Raw genomic sequence first — 19,456 nt, 5'->3', positions numbered from 1 at the left:
TTACAGGACATCAACATGACACTACATTGACGTTTTACCCCAACGTCATAGGGGAGTTGCATTTTGTTTGGAAATGAAAGTCAGGTTGACATTAGAACTCAGTGTCAGGCGAATTTTAATGTCCATCCTAAAACCACCAAAATTTCAACGTCTAATGATGTTACAGTTTGGCGTAGTGCGGACGTTACCACTATGACGTCTATCAGATGTTGGATTTTGGTTGCAAAACCTAACAAATAAATGTCAGTATTTGATGTCATTATGATGTTGGTTTAAGATGTTGGCTTGACATTGGATTTTGGTCACTTTCTAACAACCTAAAATTAACCCAATATCAACATCATTTGACGTCGTTATTGGACATCAAAACAACATTGTCCCTAGACGCTGGCTAGACATTGAATTAAACATAATCACCTGACATCACAACTTCTAACCAAATATTAAAGTTTTATGATGTTGTGTGCCTGCTGGACAATAACTAGATGCACTACAGAATGTTACGTTTATACACACAAGCACAAATTAGATTTAAACACATCAGCTTTTTACAGCGTAATACTCACTACTCACTACTCTTGAGTACTTTTGAAAGGTATACTTTTTACTCCTACTTACAGATCAGGGCCGGAGTGGGACTCTTTTTCAGCCCTGGAGTTTCAAGCCTTAGATCGGCCCACCTCAGTTCACCACTGACTATATTAAAATAAGGTCATTTCTAATTCAGTTTCTAATTACACTATCACGTCTTTTTTTTTTTTTTTTGAGAAAACAGCTGTTTTAGAACTTCAAATGTTCAACAACCCTTACAGTATTATATGTCTTAACAATAAAAATGAAAAAAAAAAAAGTTACTCAGACGAGGACCGAACCCGGGTTGGCTTCGTTATAGCCTAACGTGCTAACCACTGTGCCACAATAGCTTTACATTAAATAGTGATTTATCTAGTTATATCATCATTAACCTGCAGGCTGCATCTTGCTCACGAGGCTACGAGAAAATAGATAAAAAGAGCAGAGCTGCGGTAAAATAATGAAAATAAATAAATTATTTTAAAAAAGTGTGATTGCTGAGAGCGACAGATTCTGGAGCTAGGGACACTGGCCCTCGCGGCCAAAAAACGGACCGGCCCACCGGGAATTCTCCCGGTCCTCCCGATTAGCCAATCCGGGCCTGTTACAGATACATAACTACAGATACTTTTACTCTACTTTCACTACATTTTTAGACAAGTACTTTTACTTCAGTATGACTTTACAGTGCTCTTTCCACTAATGGTCACCCTGTAGACTTCTTACAAAGTATTTTACACTATTTTAAAAATACACAAATACAAGACACTAAAGTGTTTTGATACAAAGTATTAACCCATTTTCAAAAAACACAAAAAATACAAATTACAAAATACTTTTTTGTATTTGAAATACGCATTTGAAATACATCTATCATAAATACTGCTGCCCATCCCTGCTAGGAAGCATAGATACAAAAATCATTATTAACTAATGACAAACGGGTGTGAACACAGCAAGTGGTGCTCGCTGCAGAGCCATTTGAGGAGAGCTGAGCTCCAGCGAGGGGGAGCTTAAGCTTGAGCTTCACCTTTTTTGCACTTCTTCTACGAGTGATGTCACTGGGGATAGGGTTAGGGGTGGGGTTGGTGTACGCATTAAAACAGCTTACAGGAGGAGGAGCGACAGCTCATGCTCCCCCTCGCTGGAGCTCAGCTCTCCTCAAATGGCTCTGCAGCGAGCACCCTCTCCAACACAGGGGGAACTAATGAATACTGGTAGATGACAGGAAAACAGAACAAAGGAATCACATGGGGGGGAAAGTCCTGACAATCACCACATATAATAACATGTTTTTACTTAAAAAAACCTTATAACTTCAGTCAAGTGTTTGAAATAACTCCTCATGTGAGATAATTACATCGTTGTGTGATTATTAGTCACGCTGAATCAATGGAAGCAGTTAAATCATATGTTGATTCAGCAACCGCTATGCTACTGTATGGGGATTTCCTAGGTTTCTTCCTTGTGGGTATTTAGGTTTTCTGTGAGAGCGCCCTCTGGCCTTCAGAGTAGATTTACTACAGATCACACTATTCTTCCTTGACAAGAAGTGCATGACAATTGCAGCAGCTGTAAGTTTAAATCATTAGGGTGTCTCTAACAGTAATTATAGCAGGCATACAGTACCTCAACAGTAATTGTGTGATTCACCTTGTACAGTAGGTTGATTGGTGTCATGGCTCATAATAAATCAACAAAAACATTATTAATATCTTATTGGGAAAAACAAACAGGACAAAACTGTTCAGCTGCACTATAAAAAACTTCCATTTATTTACTCTATGAATTGCATTAAGAGATATTTATAAGCACAAGAGGGTTCATATTATTAAAAGACTCTTTAGAAGGACTAAACATCAGCCATTTTACAACTGCAGTGAGCTGAGCTGCTCAGTGAAATCAATAGTAGACAGTTCAATAGCAGTTCAGTACTTTATTTATACATTTCAAGCTGTACACAGTGTCACTTATGTTGGCCTTTACTGATTATTCAGGCCTTCTTGGTTACATCTTTGTTACATTCTCTTGACTGAAGATCAACATGCTGGCCTCATAGCAAGCATGCCTAACAGGACAACTTCTCTAGTGACCATTGATGTTTTCAGGCTAAACAAACAGGGGGACGGGTGACTTTTGGAACCATCGATCGGCACAGATGTCTGACCTGTCCTCTGCTGCTCCAACACGTTGCTGTTTCTAGAACAAATCAAGCACTCGCTGCTCACTGTGCCGTTAAACATGAAACTGGCGATTTTATTGTCCCTATTTTTGGCAACTTGTTTTGCTGCGGAGGGTAAGATTATCACTAAGTGCTTTATTATTAGGAGAAAGATACTTAATGGTTATTAAGCTGCCACATTAATATTTTATACATTATATTGCATTTTTCTAACAGAAACATGCGAGGGACGCTGCCGGAGTGGTTTTGATCCTACAAAGAAATGCCAATGTGATCGAATGTGCAAATATTATGGAAGCTGCTGTGAGGATTTTGACACCACTTGTCGGACAAAAAGTAAGAGCCGAATTAATATTCAGTCATTGAAAATATTTAAGTAAATATGCTACTTATAATAATGCAAACATATTTATAAGATATTTTTGGACGAAGATCATGCAAGTTGCAATTAATATATTATTTATAGTTTTCTTTTAAAACTATTAAAATATAATTTATTGCTGTGAAGGTGAAGTTAAAGTATTATAAGACATGGTAACACTTTATAATAACTACACACTATAAATCATTTATTAAGCATTAGCAAATAGTGCATTCATTATCTGTAAAGCATTCACTCTACATTGCTAAACGTTAGTAAGCAGTTTATAACTGCAGCTACAAATGCTGTATTCTTGACTTATAAGCACCTGTATAATGTGCTTAATAATTGTATTTTCATACTCTGTTAATGATTAATTTTTCATTACTAAATTAATTATCGCATTATTTACAAACCGTTTGTATTTAAGAGTAGTTGAGGGTTTTAGGATCATTCAGAATGAGTTAGTAAATGATTAATAAACTATTGAAATCAACATTCATATGTCTTATTATTCAGGCATATACTAATAGTTAACTAATATGTTAGTAAATGCTTTATTAACTCAACTTCATGCAGTTTTGTGACCTAATCTAAAGTGAGGACTATTCATGCTTTATAAATGCTTGATAAATGACAAATAAAGGCTCAGTATCAAATGAACGATAATCTGTGCAATCTTTCTAAAAAGTAAAATTACTGTAAAGTTTAAACATTGCAAAATAACAGGAGAGTCAAAATACAACATCCAACTGGATAAAACAACAACAATATAATAATTTAACATTATGATAAGATATAATGTTTAAACTCTACAGTGATTTTATTTTAGATCAGGTTGCAAAGATTTATTTTTCATTTGAAGTACAGTTTCATTTGTGTATCTTTAAATGAATAGAAATGAATAATGTCTTTTTTTTCTGTTTAGAATTTAACTGAGCCTTTATTTGTCATTTATAAGGGATTTATAAAGCATGAATAGTCCTCACTTTAGATTAGGTCACAAAACTGCATAAAGTTGAGTTAATAAAGCATTTATTAACATATATAGTAACCATTAATGTATGCCTGAATAATAAGACATATAAATGTTGATTTCAATAGTTTATTAGTCATTTACTAACTCATTCTGAATGATCATAAAAACCCTCAACTACTCTTAAATACAAACAGTTTGTAAAAAATTCGATACTTAATTTAGTAATGAAAAATAAATCATTAACTAAGTATGAAAATACAATTATTAAACACATTATACAGGTGCTTATAAGTCAAGAATGGGGCATTTGTAGCTGCAGTTATAAACTGCTTACTAACACTTATTAATGTAGAGTTAATGCTTAACAGATAACGAGTTCACTATTTGCTAATGCTTAATAAATGATTTATAGTGTGTAGTTATTATAAAGTGTTACCAATATCTCTTCTTGTTATTAATTCTAAAAACAGTTCACTTCTGTGAAAACCATAATACCTATTTCCTGAAATGTTTCAAAGAACAAAATACGTAAAATCTAAATCTTTTGTTCACAAAGGACACATTAAATTGTTCTGTACTGTAAAAACATAACATTTTAATGAGCCTTATAAATTACAGAACAAAAAAAGCACTTGCAGATGTTTGCAATTTGTCCAAATGTATTTCTATGTATAAATAATACATAGAAATACATTTGGAAAAATTGCTCACACAATATTTTGCTTAAAATAACTAAAACCTTTGCTGAAAGTTAAAGTTTCAACACCAAAAGCTGTTGAATCACAAACCAAGCTCCATTTATGTGTTTTGGATATGTAAATAAAGAAAATACCAGTGCATCATGAGCTGCAATTAATTATTAAATGTAATATTATAATGGGGTATAGATATTTAATTAAGCTTGATTAAATATTCTATAAATAAAAGTTTTCAGTTTGCGACACAGATAAGTACGCCACTGAAGGATCTATTTGACTGGAAAGTGTTAAACAATACTGGTGCTCTGAAAGCTTTGCTCTGTTTGTGTGAACAGCTTGAACTGTCTGGCACAAATACACTGTTTCATCATCCAGTGTTGTGATTTTAGGGCGGGGCTTTCTGTTTTGTCTGACCAATGGCAGATAGGGGCAGTGCTTGGGTAGTTTTACAATGTTTACAAATAGGATTCATTTCAACTATGGAATATGTTAGCTTTATGGACTTAAAAAAAAAACTTTAAAAACAGCATATATCCATTATAATCCAGCTGTAAAAAATAAAAATGTAACCTTCTTGAACAATGTATTTGTGGTTAATGGTATTCATTAATGAAAATTATATATTTTTTTGTTTTGCTAAAGCTGATTCTTATGTCTTACAATGATATGAAATTGTCTCACATTTATATTCACATACACAATGCATTCAAATGAAAGAAAGAAAAAAAAGAAACACTTCAAACAACCAGAAAATTATGACAGTATATCAGTACCAATTCATGAAAGGCAGAAATTGATAGCTTGTTTTGTAAATAATGCAGAATAAAAAGATTGCTTTGTTTTTCTACACAAACTACATGTCTCTTATCTCTGTGCCTCCCTGATATCAATTTATTTCTAACCTTTGATAAATGTTTACAACAGATTGTTGCGGAGAAGAAAAATATAGTGAGTGGGTCAAAGATGAGACGACGGCTTTTAAAAGCAGTCTGGAAAACATAATAAATCCATAAAACACAATATCTAAAAAAGTCTGCTCTAATGTTTAAATAAAATGTCCAAGTATGCTTACAATTTTGTTTCATCATTATTCAGTATAACAGATATATTTATGTAAAATTAAACAAATAATCTGGCATGCACTTATTAAAATATTAAAACAATAAATGGGTCATGGCGAGGCAGTGGCGCAGTAGGTAATGCTGTCGCCTCACAGCAAGAACGTCGCTGGGTCGCTGGTTGGAACCCCGGCTCAGTTGGTGTTTCTGTGTGGAGTTTGCATGTTCTCCCTGCGTTCGCGTGGGTTTCCTCCGGGTGCTCCGGTTTCCCCCACAGTCCAAAGACATGCGGTACAATTGAATTGGGTAGGCTAAATTGTCCGTAGTTTATGAGTGTGTGTGTGAATGTGTGTGTGGATGTTTCCCAGAGATGGGTTGCAGCTGAAAGGGCATCCGCTGCGTAAAAACTTGCTGGATAAGTTGGTGGTTCATTCCGCTGTGGCGACCCCGGATTAATAAAAGGGACTAAGCCGACAAGAGAATGAATGAAATGAAATGGGTCACACTTTATTTTAATGGTCCGTTTGTTGAATTTAAGTTACAATATATCTAAATGCCAACTAATTCTCAGATTATCAGTAGACAGTTAGGTTGGGGTTAGGGTTCGCGCAAGTTAACATGTATTTGCAGTATCTAATGTCTGTTGAAGGAGCAGTATTAAGCAAACAGTTTACTAATACTCAAACAAACCATCAAAATAAAGTGTTACCGATAAATGATGTCTCCTCTGTTATTTAATTGCTCTTCATCAGTCTATTTCTGTCACGAATAACTGAATGTTCAGAGGGATCCAAGTGCGAGTTAAACAAAATAATATTTATTGACAAAGTCAAACAAAAATCAAGTAATGAATGGTGCTAATGCTAGGAGAGATCGGGCAGGAATCAGACGGGAAACAGGGTCCAGAAATTAGTCCTCAGATCCTACGCACACAGACAGAACAGCACACCATAAGCACACTTAACGAACTGACAAAGACACACAGAAAACGTGGCCCATATATAGACCCGAATATGAGCCTCAGCTGGCGAGCTCATCAAGCCAGCTGAGTGCCGTCATCACAAGTGATCAAAACAAATACACGAGGAGAACAAAAACAAACCAACGTGATCAAACAGACACTCCGGAAAAGTGCACAAACCTGCAACCGTGACAATTTCATGGTTCATTGCCTGTAGTTTCTTAGCCAACCCTTTTAGAGGACTTGAATGAGTTAGTGACATTTTAAAGATGCAATATTCTAGAAATAGCAGATTTGGGATGAGCAGCTTCCTATGCCTTCATCTGGACAACCTGCTGTTGGAAGGTTTCAGTGACATTGGAACAAATACCAGTTAAATAGATTTCTTTAAATGGTTAAGGAAATGTGTCATGTCTCATCTAGGAGTGAGGGCGCAACATAGTGTGGAAGATTATGAGTTTATTTTGAATAATGATCTTTTTACAATTATCAGCTGGAGTGCTCACAGAACTCATTACAGAGCACTCCAGTGCAACACCTGCTACAGCTGTTCACCTATATAATGAAACAGTCCAGAAACAAAAACACGGTTGTGAAGACAAGGAGAAGGCTGATAATTGCACACTGAACAGTTAAACAAGATTTCGCAATATAAGAGAGTGACTGGAGGGCTTATACAGTATAGTGAGTGCAAATTTGTGTGAATGATCTTCAGCTGTGTGTGTGTGTCAGTCTAGATTGTTTACAGCTGTAGCGATGTTGATTGGCACGAAACATCATGGTAGTTGTAGTCCAGATGAATAGCAGATATGAATAGATGGCTGGAGTGCGCAGGGGTTTTGTGGGCACTCCAGCTGATACTCATAACAGATCTCTTAAAGAAAAATTGATTCTTTTTACAGCTCCTCTGGAGCTTAATAGTTTTAACTATTTAACTATTTTTTAAATTCGTCCAGCTGATTTCTGAGTGTGGCAGGACCACTTATATGCATGAAATGTTAAATACAGTATACTGTATAACATGGGAACATCTGAAAGTGTTTTCTAATTTTGTTTAATGCTCATTTCTCAAAATGCTTATAAAACCCACAGGATGAGTTTAATCAGAGAGTAAAGCTGCACACAGTCTCCTGTGATGGTTGGGTTTAGGGGTGGGGTTGGGTGAGGCAATATGATATACAGTTTGGACAGTATACAATGAATGGAAACCTATGTAATGTCCCACAAAAATGTGTGTGTGTGCATGTGTGTGAGTGTGTGTGTGTGTGTGTGTGTGTGTGTGTGTGTGTGTGTGTGTGCATGTGTGTGTGTGTGTGTGTATGTATGTGTGTGTGTGTGTGTGTGTGTGACTGTGGGTCTCTGTTTTAATTGTATCTGAATTGCTGTCTGTCATTTTGCTGTTTTTATCCTGAAATCCACCTATGGTTATCCTATTTCCTGAGAGTGGGCAGGGAGAACCCACTCTGAGTGGTTTAAAGGCAAAACAGCCGTAGTTCCCTCTGACCCCAAAATGTACATATTCTACATGGCATAATAAATGATCTGATGGGTATTTTGACCTGACACTTATATTATTACTTAGCATTACTTTACTTATTTTACATCTTGTAACAAGGCCAACAGTGAAGTGCTTTACAATAGAAAAAGCAGTGTTTTGGAAATTGTAAGTTTTTAATCTTCCTTTGCATGAATTTTATATTTAAGACCCTTCCAAATATGGTCAATAAGGACCTTCTGATTCAAGAGTTATTTTATGACATAATCAATGAGTATAGAGAGTTTTTGAAGGCACGTACCTACTGTCCTTACCTTCTATTTAATTTATTGAACCAGTCCCGTGTATGGCACATTTAACATGCATGCAGCTCCTGAATTCAGTTTATCAACCAAATATGAATGTTTATTCACATTCTAATCTCTTACTAATTACCAAAGAATAAATGATTGTGAGAAAACTTTACTTACTGAATGTTTTCATCTGTGCCTTAGTTGCTCGCGGTGACATGTTTGACTTGCCCGAGGTAAATGTGACCACTTCAGTGACGCCGACAGAAGAAACCAATCTGACGGTCACCACAGCTCTCCCTACCACCACAGCAGCCCCTTATGTGTCTCCTACAGCTCCACCAGACCCGGACGCTGTCACCTGCAGCAGACGCACCTTTGATGCCTTCATGCAGCTCAAGAATGGCTCAATCTTTGCCTTCAGAGGTCAGTTTTGAGGAGGAATGTAATCATTGTGGCTGTTTCAGCTGCAGTCTGACCACACCAGCCACTTTTGATTTGTGTTTCAGGCGATTATTTCTTTGAGTTAGATGACAGATCGGTCATGCCTGGGTATCCCAAACTCATCAAGGATGTCTGGGGCATCAACGGTCCTATTGATGCTGCTTTCACCCGCATCAACTGCCAGGGAAAAACATACATATTCAAGGTTTGTTTAAAATGATGTAATACTGAAGTGCCCCATTATGCGTCACAGTCAGGGCCGGAGTGGGACTTTTTTTCAGCCCTGGAGTTTCAAGCCTCAGACCGGCCCACCTCAGTTCACCACTGACTATATTAAAATAAGGTTATTTCCAATTCAGTTTCTAATTACACTATCACGTCTTTTTTTGAGAAAACAGCTGTTTTAGAACTTCAAATGTTCAACAACCCTTACAGTATGTCTTAACAATAAAAATGAAAAAAAAAAATTGTTACTCAGACAAGGACCGAACCCAGGTTGTCCGCGTCATAATCTAACACACTAACCACTGTACCACAACAGCTGTGCGCTTAATGGTGATTTATCTAGTTATATCATCATTAACCTGCATCCTGCTCACGAGGCTACGAGAAAATAGATAAAAAGAGCAGAGCTGCGGTAAAATAATGAATAAGAAGGCTGTGGTCAAGTAAATAAATAAATTATTTTTAAAAAGTGTGACTGCTGAGAGCAACCGATTCTGGAACTAGGGACACCGGCCCTCGTGGCCAAAAAACGGACCGGCCCACCGGGAGTTCTCCCGGTCCTCCCGATTAGCCAATCCGGGCCTGGTCACAGTACAAAATCACAAATCGATTTGTGTTGGGAAAACATGAAGGATTTAAACCTTAAGAATTGTGTTGTTTCAACACAGTAGTTTGAACAAACAGCAAGTGTCATTTTTGAGTGTTTTTCAGGAATTACCTTTTATACTATTTGTAAATGAAAAATTCTGCAAAGGAAATAAGCTGTTCTGATCTGTCTGAAGTGAGTGTTATTGTTCAACCAATCACAACAGTCTGGGCCACGATCTGGCCAATCAGAGCAGAGTGGACCCTAAGGCTATGTTTATGGGCAAGGCAAGTTTATGTAGCACATTTCATACACAGTGGCGATTCAAAGTGCTTTACATAAACAGGAATAAAAGAGACAAGTATAAAAAAAATTTATAAATAATATTAAAACAGATGAAAACAGCATAAAGACAGTTTTTCCGTATTCCAAAACAAGTCTTGTATCTCACTTATTGTGATTACACAGAGACAGATCTACCAGTGTGGTGATGTCATGTTTACCAGTGAACAAACCACCAGATGTCGCTGGTAAACACTCACTCATGAAACTACAAATCTGCCAGTTAATGGACTTCAACTTCATACATGCTCTTCGCCCACACACCTGCTTTCTCATTTAGCTTGATTTACATTCACACCTGAGGACTTTCAGAGACTGATTACACACAGTATTTAAGCAGCACACACACTCATTCACATTGCCGAGTCTTGTTATCTGTAAAAGTAACACTACAACGCGTTTTCCTTGTCTTGTTTCTCCGTGTTTTGACCTTAGCCTAGTTTATCCTTTTGTCCTTGTTTGCCGCCTGCCTTCTGACCCCTCGCCTGTGTTTGATTACGATTCTGGATTGTCTACATATATCTGTTTGCACCTGAATTAACCATCGCTTGCCTGACTTTGAATAAACCTGCATTTGGATCCTACCTTCTGTTGTCAGTGTCACTCCCCGACGTTACAGGGGGGTATTCCAGAAAGCTGGGTTAACTTACCATCTGCTAAAACCTAAACTCTCGGTTGATTTACCCAAAACCTGCTTACCGCGAGTATGTTGGTTCCAAAACAGGTGACAAGAGTTAGTTAAATCAACCTCCTGAAGATAACCGCGGGTTAATGCGCGTGCACGGCACACACCTGAAGGCATTTTCAGTAGATCGCCGAATTCACGAGTCACCATAGAAAGTCACGGTGAGAAAAAAAGGGCAACGCACTTTACAGAGGCGAAGCTGGAGGTTTTAAACACAGAGATTACACATCTGCTTCAACGAAGGAAATAAATATAGAATAAGAAATAGATAAGAAAATAAAAAATAAATAATAAGAAAATTTATTAGTTCATTAAATTACACATGCCACCCTCCATTTTATTGTAATGATAAATTAAATTGCTCTTAAACATCCTTTTTGAGTATGTTGTGTAACCATTCATGCATTTTTTTTTTTTGCCATTAATTTCTTAAGGCCACAATATGTGTATTGACTAATAAGGCTTATAGAAATTGTAATCTTTCTGGAGCTAGAACTCTGTCCAAAGTCATTAAACACAGAAACATTATTATAAAAGGTAATATTTAATTACTGGAGCTCTTTATTTAACACTCTAGAATATTCTTTCTGACATGCAGCTAATAGTAAGAGGCCTGTCAAACTGCTGTGTCCTATAATAAAGGCTTTTCAGTGGTTGAGTTTTTGACTTAAACCACACACTCTGTCACTGTTGTAAGTGATTGTTGTCAGATAGCTTTAGGTTCTTTTTATTTTGCATGCAGACGAAGTTCCTTCTGCCTCAACTAACAAGCAGTGTAAGAATTTTCTGCACTTTTCCATATTTGAATATTACTCTTGGATCAAAAAATCTTTTATCTACATATTTAAATTCTAAAGTAGCTGTATAAGGTCCATCTTTATCCAAATATAAAGTCACATGAGCATCAACTTAAGGTGAGAAATGTATATGAAAAATATGTTACACGTTGAAAGGTGTGTGTATAAATCAGTGTACAAAATCATTCATTTTATTTCAGGAAATGAAGAAATGAACAGACCAAACTATTTGATTAAACATAGTTTTTTGACTAATTATATTTTTTTAGCACTCTTCCATCTGTTTTGTCTGCTTGGGTCACTGAGATTTCCTCTGGGTCAGGCTGCAGGTACGTGTCATCGTATAAGGCAGAAAAGGGTATCTTTTGTCCTCCCGCAAGTAACAATGTAGTGCCCAGTAATGATTCTATTTTATAATACAAATATAATAAAAATAAACATTGTGTTAAGCAACATTTGCTTTATATTTTTTTTTTTACTATATTTGTGTTATACACTTAAATCATTACTTCCTGAAAATCAGCCATTTAGCCTCAACATAGTGATGAGGTGGGGTGTGTGATGAGCTGGTAAGTGGAAGCAGTAATGAGTTTAATAGTTGAAACACCAAAAGATTAAGGATAGAAAATTAAGTTGTACCTGCACACTTATACTTAGGACAAATTTTATATTATCAGTGTCCTTTAGTGACTGATGGAGCTTTAAAATCGGCTGCAATTAATGCACACAATAGCATTTAGAAACCCTGAAAAAAATATTATATTAAAAAATGTAGGTGTGTGTGCGTGAATGTATATATAAGAACGACGTCCTACATCTTAAATTAAAGATATATTTTCCTACAAAAGACAAAGCTGCCACTTATTATACAGAAAAATGTGAGGGTGCAGAAAAGAGAAAAAACACAAGATCTGTTAGTGAGATTCGAACTCGCTCCGTTGTGCGCTCTGTTGTTCTTTATCGACGCACTGTCCACTACGCTATTCCCATGCGCTGTATCATCTGTGTAATGATACGCAGTAATTTATGACCAAGGAACTGTACAAAAGTGTAAAAAACAGTTCAGTGCGAGGCATACTGTACAGGTGGTCATACTGCCACATTGTACAGTTGCCTAAAATGCCCTGACGCGAATACAAAGAGCTGCACTGAATGTTTTTTTTTATGGTAAGCGCAGACCCGCGGTTTGTCACATTTGATTTCAAAAAGGTTTGTTAAATACATTAACATTATAAAATTGGTTATGAAAAAAACTATGCACTTATAACCCTCTCACAACGAAAAAACTTGTATCTGTGTGTCCACATCCATAAATATTCTCATCAAAAGAGCACGCAATGCTCAGTAAACTCTCTGAAACAGACAAACTCTGGAACATAGCAACTTACTCTCTGAACATAACCTGCTCCGGAGCAGGTTATCTTCAGAGAGTAAGTTGCTATGGCTACTTAACATACCCAGAAGTTACCTCCGATTTTGGAACCAAAGTTGAGGTTATCCACCTACTTACTCTCAAACTTACCTGTGTATGTCACATAACCTGCTTTCTGGAATAGCCCCCAGGTGATGGCCCAGGTTAAATCTTTAACTGCCCAATCAGATACAGTTTTGCATATTCCAAAACACCGGTGTATCGTATTTTCTCACTTTACTCTAGGACTTCCCCATTCTGGTGATCACCTCCACCCCCATTATTCTTATAAAAAAAGGAAAAGTTTTATTCATCTGAAAGCTTCAATTACAAAGTACAAAATTACACTAAATTTTGTATCCCTACAATATACATAAACTACAGTATACATAAACATCAAATTGACAAATAACTGACAGTACTGTAATCAATTGTTGATGTGTTTTTTGCCACCAATGTTAGATGTTAATTTGATGTCATTTTGACATACAGGCAGTCAATTGGCATTAAATAGATTCACATTTTTTACTTGTTTTTTAATGTAATTTTTTTTTAATGCTGTCACATGGGTCATGAGTTATTGACAAAAATTTTACAGTGAAACAAAGTTTGAGTCACTGCATACTGTATCACAGGGAAACAAGTACTGGCGTTTTGATGGTGACGTCTTGGATGAAGATTATCCTAGAGACATAGCTGTGGGCTTCGAGAAGATTCCTGATGATGTTGATGCTGCATTTGCAATTCCGGCTCCAGGCCATCATGGGAGGGAAAAGGTGTATTTCTTTAAAGGTACGTCATAGAAAATGAAAAGGGAAGATATTTAAAGGTCAAAGCATGGAACTGAGTCAGCATTTTAATTAAATGCTGACTCATCCAGTTTTTAATGAAATGTTTAAAAACAAATCAGTTTAAAGTGATCACTTTGTTTTGTCATAATCTGTATTGTGTGGGTATTATTTCACCAAATTATTTAAATGTTGAATCTATCCCCAGATTCACTCACCTCAGTTAGTGCTGTATGCACTGTATGTCTCAATAGCATGAACAGACACTAAAGTTTTTGTTTTTAATTCTGTGATTGTAATGCATTTAAGTTTGAAAAGATTATCATCATAAAATATTTAAGAATCAAAAACTTCTGTTGGACACAGAACTTATTTTTTGTAATATTCCAGGGATATTGGGTTATGGCTTCTAATGGGTTAATCCACAAATCATCACAACAGGTCCAAATGAAGGCTTCCATTTCCATGGAATTGATGTATTCTCAGCATTTATTATTTTTCATCCACAGGTGACCAGTACTACCAGTATGAGTTCAAACATCAGCCGTCCCATGAAGAATGTGACCGCATGACCAAGTCCTCACCGTCCGTGGCCTTCACACGATACACAGATCTGTATTGTGACTTTGACATATTTGATCTGTTCTTTCAAGGCGGTAAGTCTGTTATTAAATTCCATGACCAAATAAATACCATTAACTGGTCAAATGTTGTGTTGGATGAAATTAATTACACTATTCAATTCAATTCAATTCAGCTTTAATTGTATAGCGCTTTTACAATGTAGATTGTGTCAAAGCAGCTTCACATAGTGATGTTTCGTAAACAAATTTCGTGAGGAGCATGTGCAGAAGTTTCTGTATCGAATACGTTATTGACAATTATCCCACCATCAAATCAGTTCTTGAGCAACCCCTATATATACCAAAGCTGTCTTACCTGCAGCATCTCACGACTTTAGCATCCCTCCACCACCCCGTCACCTCACCACTTGCATTGTATTCCCGGGGGGAGCGTTCTGGGGCCGGGCTAGATACTTCGCTCGAATCCCAACTCCTCTTTGTTTCCTGATAAGGGGAATAACTCGAGTTGGGATGTCTCCTCGAGCTCAGAGCCCTCCCCCCGGACAGCACGCCAAATTTGCTTTATACTTAAAAAAATGCAAGTTTGAACTCGTGAAAATGGTCATAGTAACTGGATCAGGGTAGTTCAGTTTTTAGTGTTTAAGTTCAGTTCAGTTTAGCTCAGTTCAGTGTGGTTTGAAGTCATTATTGAGAGTCCAAACACTGAAGAGCAAATTCATCGATGAGTAGCTAGCTGATTACTGTACTTAAATTACTTTTCTCCTTAAAAATGCAAAGGATAATTTTTCTTTTTCTTAATCTTTTTTTAAAAATCTTCATTTTTAAATAACTTAATAACATGTCACCTTAGAATTATAAGGTTCTATCTGACTTTTTTGTCAAAATTGAGTTTTTGACATTATTATTAAACGACAACTTATTTACATTATGGGATGTTTTTTTTATAAATTGTTTACATTTTAAGACTTTTCATTTAATAAACAAATGTTACACACATACTGTTTGCTATGGAATGCAAAAACTTTGAAGCTCATTATCTCAAAATCAGTCAGAACGCAGATAGAACCTTATAATTCCAAGGTGACGAACAGTTACTTTAAATATAATTGCTTCAAATACGGCACTTACTGTAAATCCAGCAGTTCTATATATATCAATTCAGATATTCAGAGTAATGTATGTTTTGCAGAACAATTATATTTGTCAACTAAAGAAAAACATTTAACATTTATCAAGGCAATTGCATATGCTTACCAAAATTAATTTAGAGAAAAGTTCATGACAGTATAAGCTATAAATTTAGAGCAAATTATTGTTTGATTGTGTATATCTGGCACATGCTTAAAAAGCAATAAAATAAAACATTTATGTCAAAATATGGTATATATAAAATATGCTGTTAATTTCAAATGTTTGGATATATTGTTGAGAATTTAAGTCTTAACATTAAAACATCCTGTTTAACTGAGACTAAATAATATAATAATATTTTATATTATCTTCAGTGCTCAGTATATATGAGTAAACCCCTCACAAATCTATCTTTAAATTTTTATTTTTATAGGAAACTATACAATATTATTTTTGTGCATATACATTAGATTATTCAGTACTGAAGCCAAATGTTGAGCTTATCTAACAAAATAACTTATGATAACGGTCCAAAAACTAGTACATCCAAATTTAGATTTTAAAGAAAAATCTTAAATACAAATTAAAAAAAGGAAAAATCAAGAAAATCAAAAAAATATTTTAAAAATTTAGTTTAAATTTTGTAATTTTTTTTTTTTGCAATATTTTACTTAAATTTTGTTGTATTATCTTTTAATTTTTTAATATGTTTGGTGACTAAAATATAATTTTAATAAACATATCTGTTTAAAAAATCTGTTTTGTTTAAATGCACCAACATACATTGCCTATATTCACTGAGAAATGGATAAAAATATTCATTTTCAAAATGAGGTGTACTCAATTATAGGCTGACCACTGCATGCTTTAACTTTTTTGCAAATCTTTTTGAATTAAAAAATTAAATGAAATGGCTTTTTGAGTAAGTTTCTTTTCAGACAAGTAATTTAACTAGAGATTTAATGAGGTAATTAAAAATTAATTCCTTTTGTAACTTACCCAACACTGCTTTTCACCCATGCAGCTCAAGGGCATCACAAAGGGCCACGCTTCATTTCCAAAGACTGGATTGGCATTAAACCACCCGTGGATGCTGCAATGGTGGGTCGACTGTATGTGAACTCCGGCCCGTCACCGTCTCCATCCACCAGCTTGAGCAGAGGGCAAAACACACGAAGGAGGCTTAGAGGTAGCAAAGCCAGGGTGAGTCGATCGCTCTTCTGGGAAGACTTCGGACTGGACTATGAGGAAAGGTTTGTTAAAGAGGACATTTATTTGATTTTATTATATTTTATAAGATCCACTTATAATGTAGGGAAAACAATTGCATCCAAAATCATCACAAATTAGTTGAGTACATCACAACAGCGTCATCTGTTATTTTGATATGCAAAACATATATTTTATTATAGAAGCTTGTGGTTGAATTATGTCTTTAAGAGAGGGTCAAAAAACAAATATACTTAATTTTAAAAGCTTAATTTAATTACGATACACATTTTCACCCAGTTGAATTGTGTTATTGCAACTTAACTCCATTTATCAAGGGTCTCAATTTATTATATTATATTATATTATATTATATTATATTATATTATATTATATTATATTATATTATTTTACCTCCTACTGTATGTGTCTAAACATCCGACCCTTTGTGTATTAAATTCATGAACCCTTACAGCGTATTGCAATAATTCTATTGTAGGTATTTTGGAACAGAGAAACAGGGTAAAAAACAGAAAAAAGGCCGTGGAAGACGTCCATCTTTATTTGACATGAGCTACGACCCGATGGATTACGTCGATGTGGAGGTTGTTCAAGAGAAAGCCACACCTGTGCAGAATGTCTACTTCTTCAAGAAAGGTACTAGAGATAATGATCAATTCATTCTGTTATAGTCAATCCTTATAATATAAACATATTTCTGCTATAGTTTCCCTTTAAGGTGGACTGTAATACAACAGAAATGGTTTATACTGGAGATTTGGTGAAAGTATTAGCATTGCATCATAAATAAAACTATTACCTTATAGTTATAGTTCAAATTGTAATAACATTTATTATGTAATATTTATGATGAGGTACAACCTCAGTGAGTATTAAAGACTTTAAAAAAAAACTTTTTAAAAAGTCACACTGTAAAAAAAAAATCTGTAAATGTACATTTTTTCCCAGCAGCTGGGGTGCTGGCGTTAAATTACTGAAATTTACCATAAAATATTGGACCTTAAAATATTGGACATTAAATTACTGAAATTTCCTTAAATTTAAATTCCTGGTAAATTTCTGTCATTTAACGTCAGTTTTTTAACGGCAAATTTCTGTAAATTAATGACTGTTATTTTACGATAAATTTCTGTAATTTAATGTCTGTTATTCCGGTAAATTTCTGTAATTTCACGTCTTATTTTACGGTAAATTTCTGCAATTTAATGTCTGTTATTCCGGTAAATTTCTGTAATTTCGCGTCTTATTTTACAGTAAATTTCTGTAATTTAATGTTTGTTATTTACTGTAAATTTCTGTAATTTCACGTCTGTTATTTACGGTAAATTTCTGTAATTTCCCGTCTGTTATTTTACGGTAAATTTCTGTTATTTCACGTCTGTTATTCTACGGTAATCTTCTGTAATTTCATATCTGTTATTTACAGTAAATTTCTGTAATTTCACGTCTTTTATTTATGGTTTATTTCTGTAATTTCACATCTGTTATTTACGGTAAATTTCTGTAATTTCACAGCTGTTATTTACGGTAAATTTCTGTAATTTCACGTCTGTTATTATACGGTAAATTTCTGTAATTTTACGTCTGTTACTTTACCGTAAATTTCTGTAACTTAATGTCTGTTATTTATGGTAAATTTCTGTAATTTAATGTTTGTTATTTTACGGTCATTTAATGCCATTATTGTATTTTACACTTATTTCCAGCACCCCAGTAAAATTACAGATTTTTTATAGTGCATATCAACTCCTAAATATTATTTTTCGTTATTTGAATTCTGTGGTATTTCTCTTCTAGACAAATACTACAGAGTGGACCTTCAGACGAAACGGATTGACCGAGTAACTCCTCCTTACCCAAGATCTATTGGCAAATACTGGTTGGGATGTAAAGAAAAGGACTTGTCAGAGAAAAGATGAAAAAAAAAACGGAATTTCTATATTTGAGCTGAAAATACAGATTTGAACAGCATTGTTGGATTAGAAGTCATTCATGAGCCATTAATCATGTCTGTCAGCATTGTAGTTACTAAAAAATATTATATTGAAAAATTTCTAATCTTTACAGTAGTAGCAGACAGTTTTTTCACATGCATTAGGATAAAGATTGTCATAACCAATATATATTTTTCAATATATGATCTTGATCAAATTTGTGACCTGTTCATGTATCAAAATGCTGAAAAATATTAAACAATGTTTCGTGCAAGCAATGTTGTCTTATTTGTAGCCTGTATTTGTCGAATTGTTTTTAGTATAGACACTTCGAAGATCATTTAACTGACAATTACACAAGTTGGAGGATATTTATTAAGTAATTTATTACATTATAATCACTTGTAATCCAACTACATAATTTAGCAGTTGTCGCTAATCAATAAATATCTTGTGATAATAATTCAATAATGAGAAAAGATAATTACAAGGTGATTTTTTTTTTGCAGGACCAACTTCATAATTTTTCAGATGTATAATATATCTTTTGTTGAACAATTTAATTTTATAATAGCAAATATTAATACGCTACCTGACAAAAGTCGTCAGTCCCAGTTGTAAGAGCAACAAATAATAACTTGACTTTTAGTTGATCATTTGAAAAAGTGTCAGAGGGTACATTTTAATGATCATCTGTTGAAC

General features: G+C 34.8%; 1 protein-coding gene across 1 annotated transcript; it reads left to right on the top strand.

The window, feature by feature from the left end:
* The first annotated feature begins 2,755 nt into the window (after window positions 1-2,755).
* vtnb (vitronectin b) lies at window positions 2,756-19,030 on the top strand. Its single transcript, NM_001139461.1, is given in 9 exon segments — window positions 2,756-2,869; window positions 2,972-3,091; window positions 8,802-9,023; window positions 9,107-9,246; window positions 13,723-13,879; window positions 14,385-14,531; window positions 16,615-16,843; window positions 17,299-17,456; window positions 18,618-19,030. Coding segments are annotated over 9 exon segments (1,350 nt in total). The 5' UTR covers window positions 2,756-2,814; the 3' UTR covers window positions 18,740-19,030.
* The last annotated feature ends 426 nt before the right edge of the window (window positions 19,031-19,456 follow it).

This window comes from Danio rerio, chromosome 21 (genome assembly GCF_049306965.1).
Source record: "Danio rerio strain Tuebingen ecotype United States chromosome 21, GRCz12tu, whole genome shotgun sequence".
In the NCBI taxonomy this organism is placed as follows: domain Eukaryota; kingdom Metazoa; phylum Chordata; class Actinopteri; order Cypriniformes; family Danionidae; genus Danio; species Danio rerio.
Note: the sequence above shows the minus strand (reverse complement) of the source record. Positions and strands in the feature narration are given on the sequence as shown.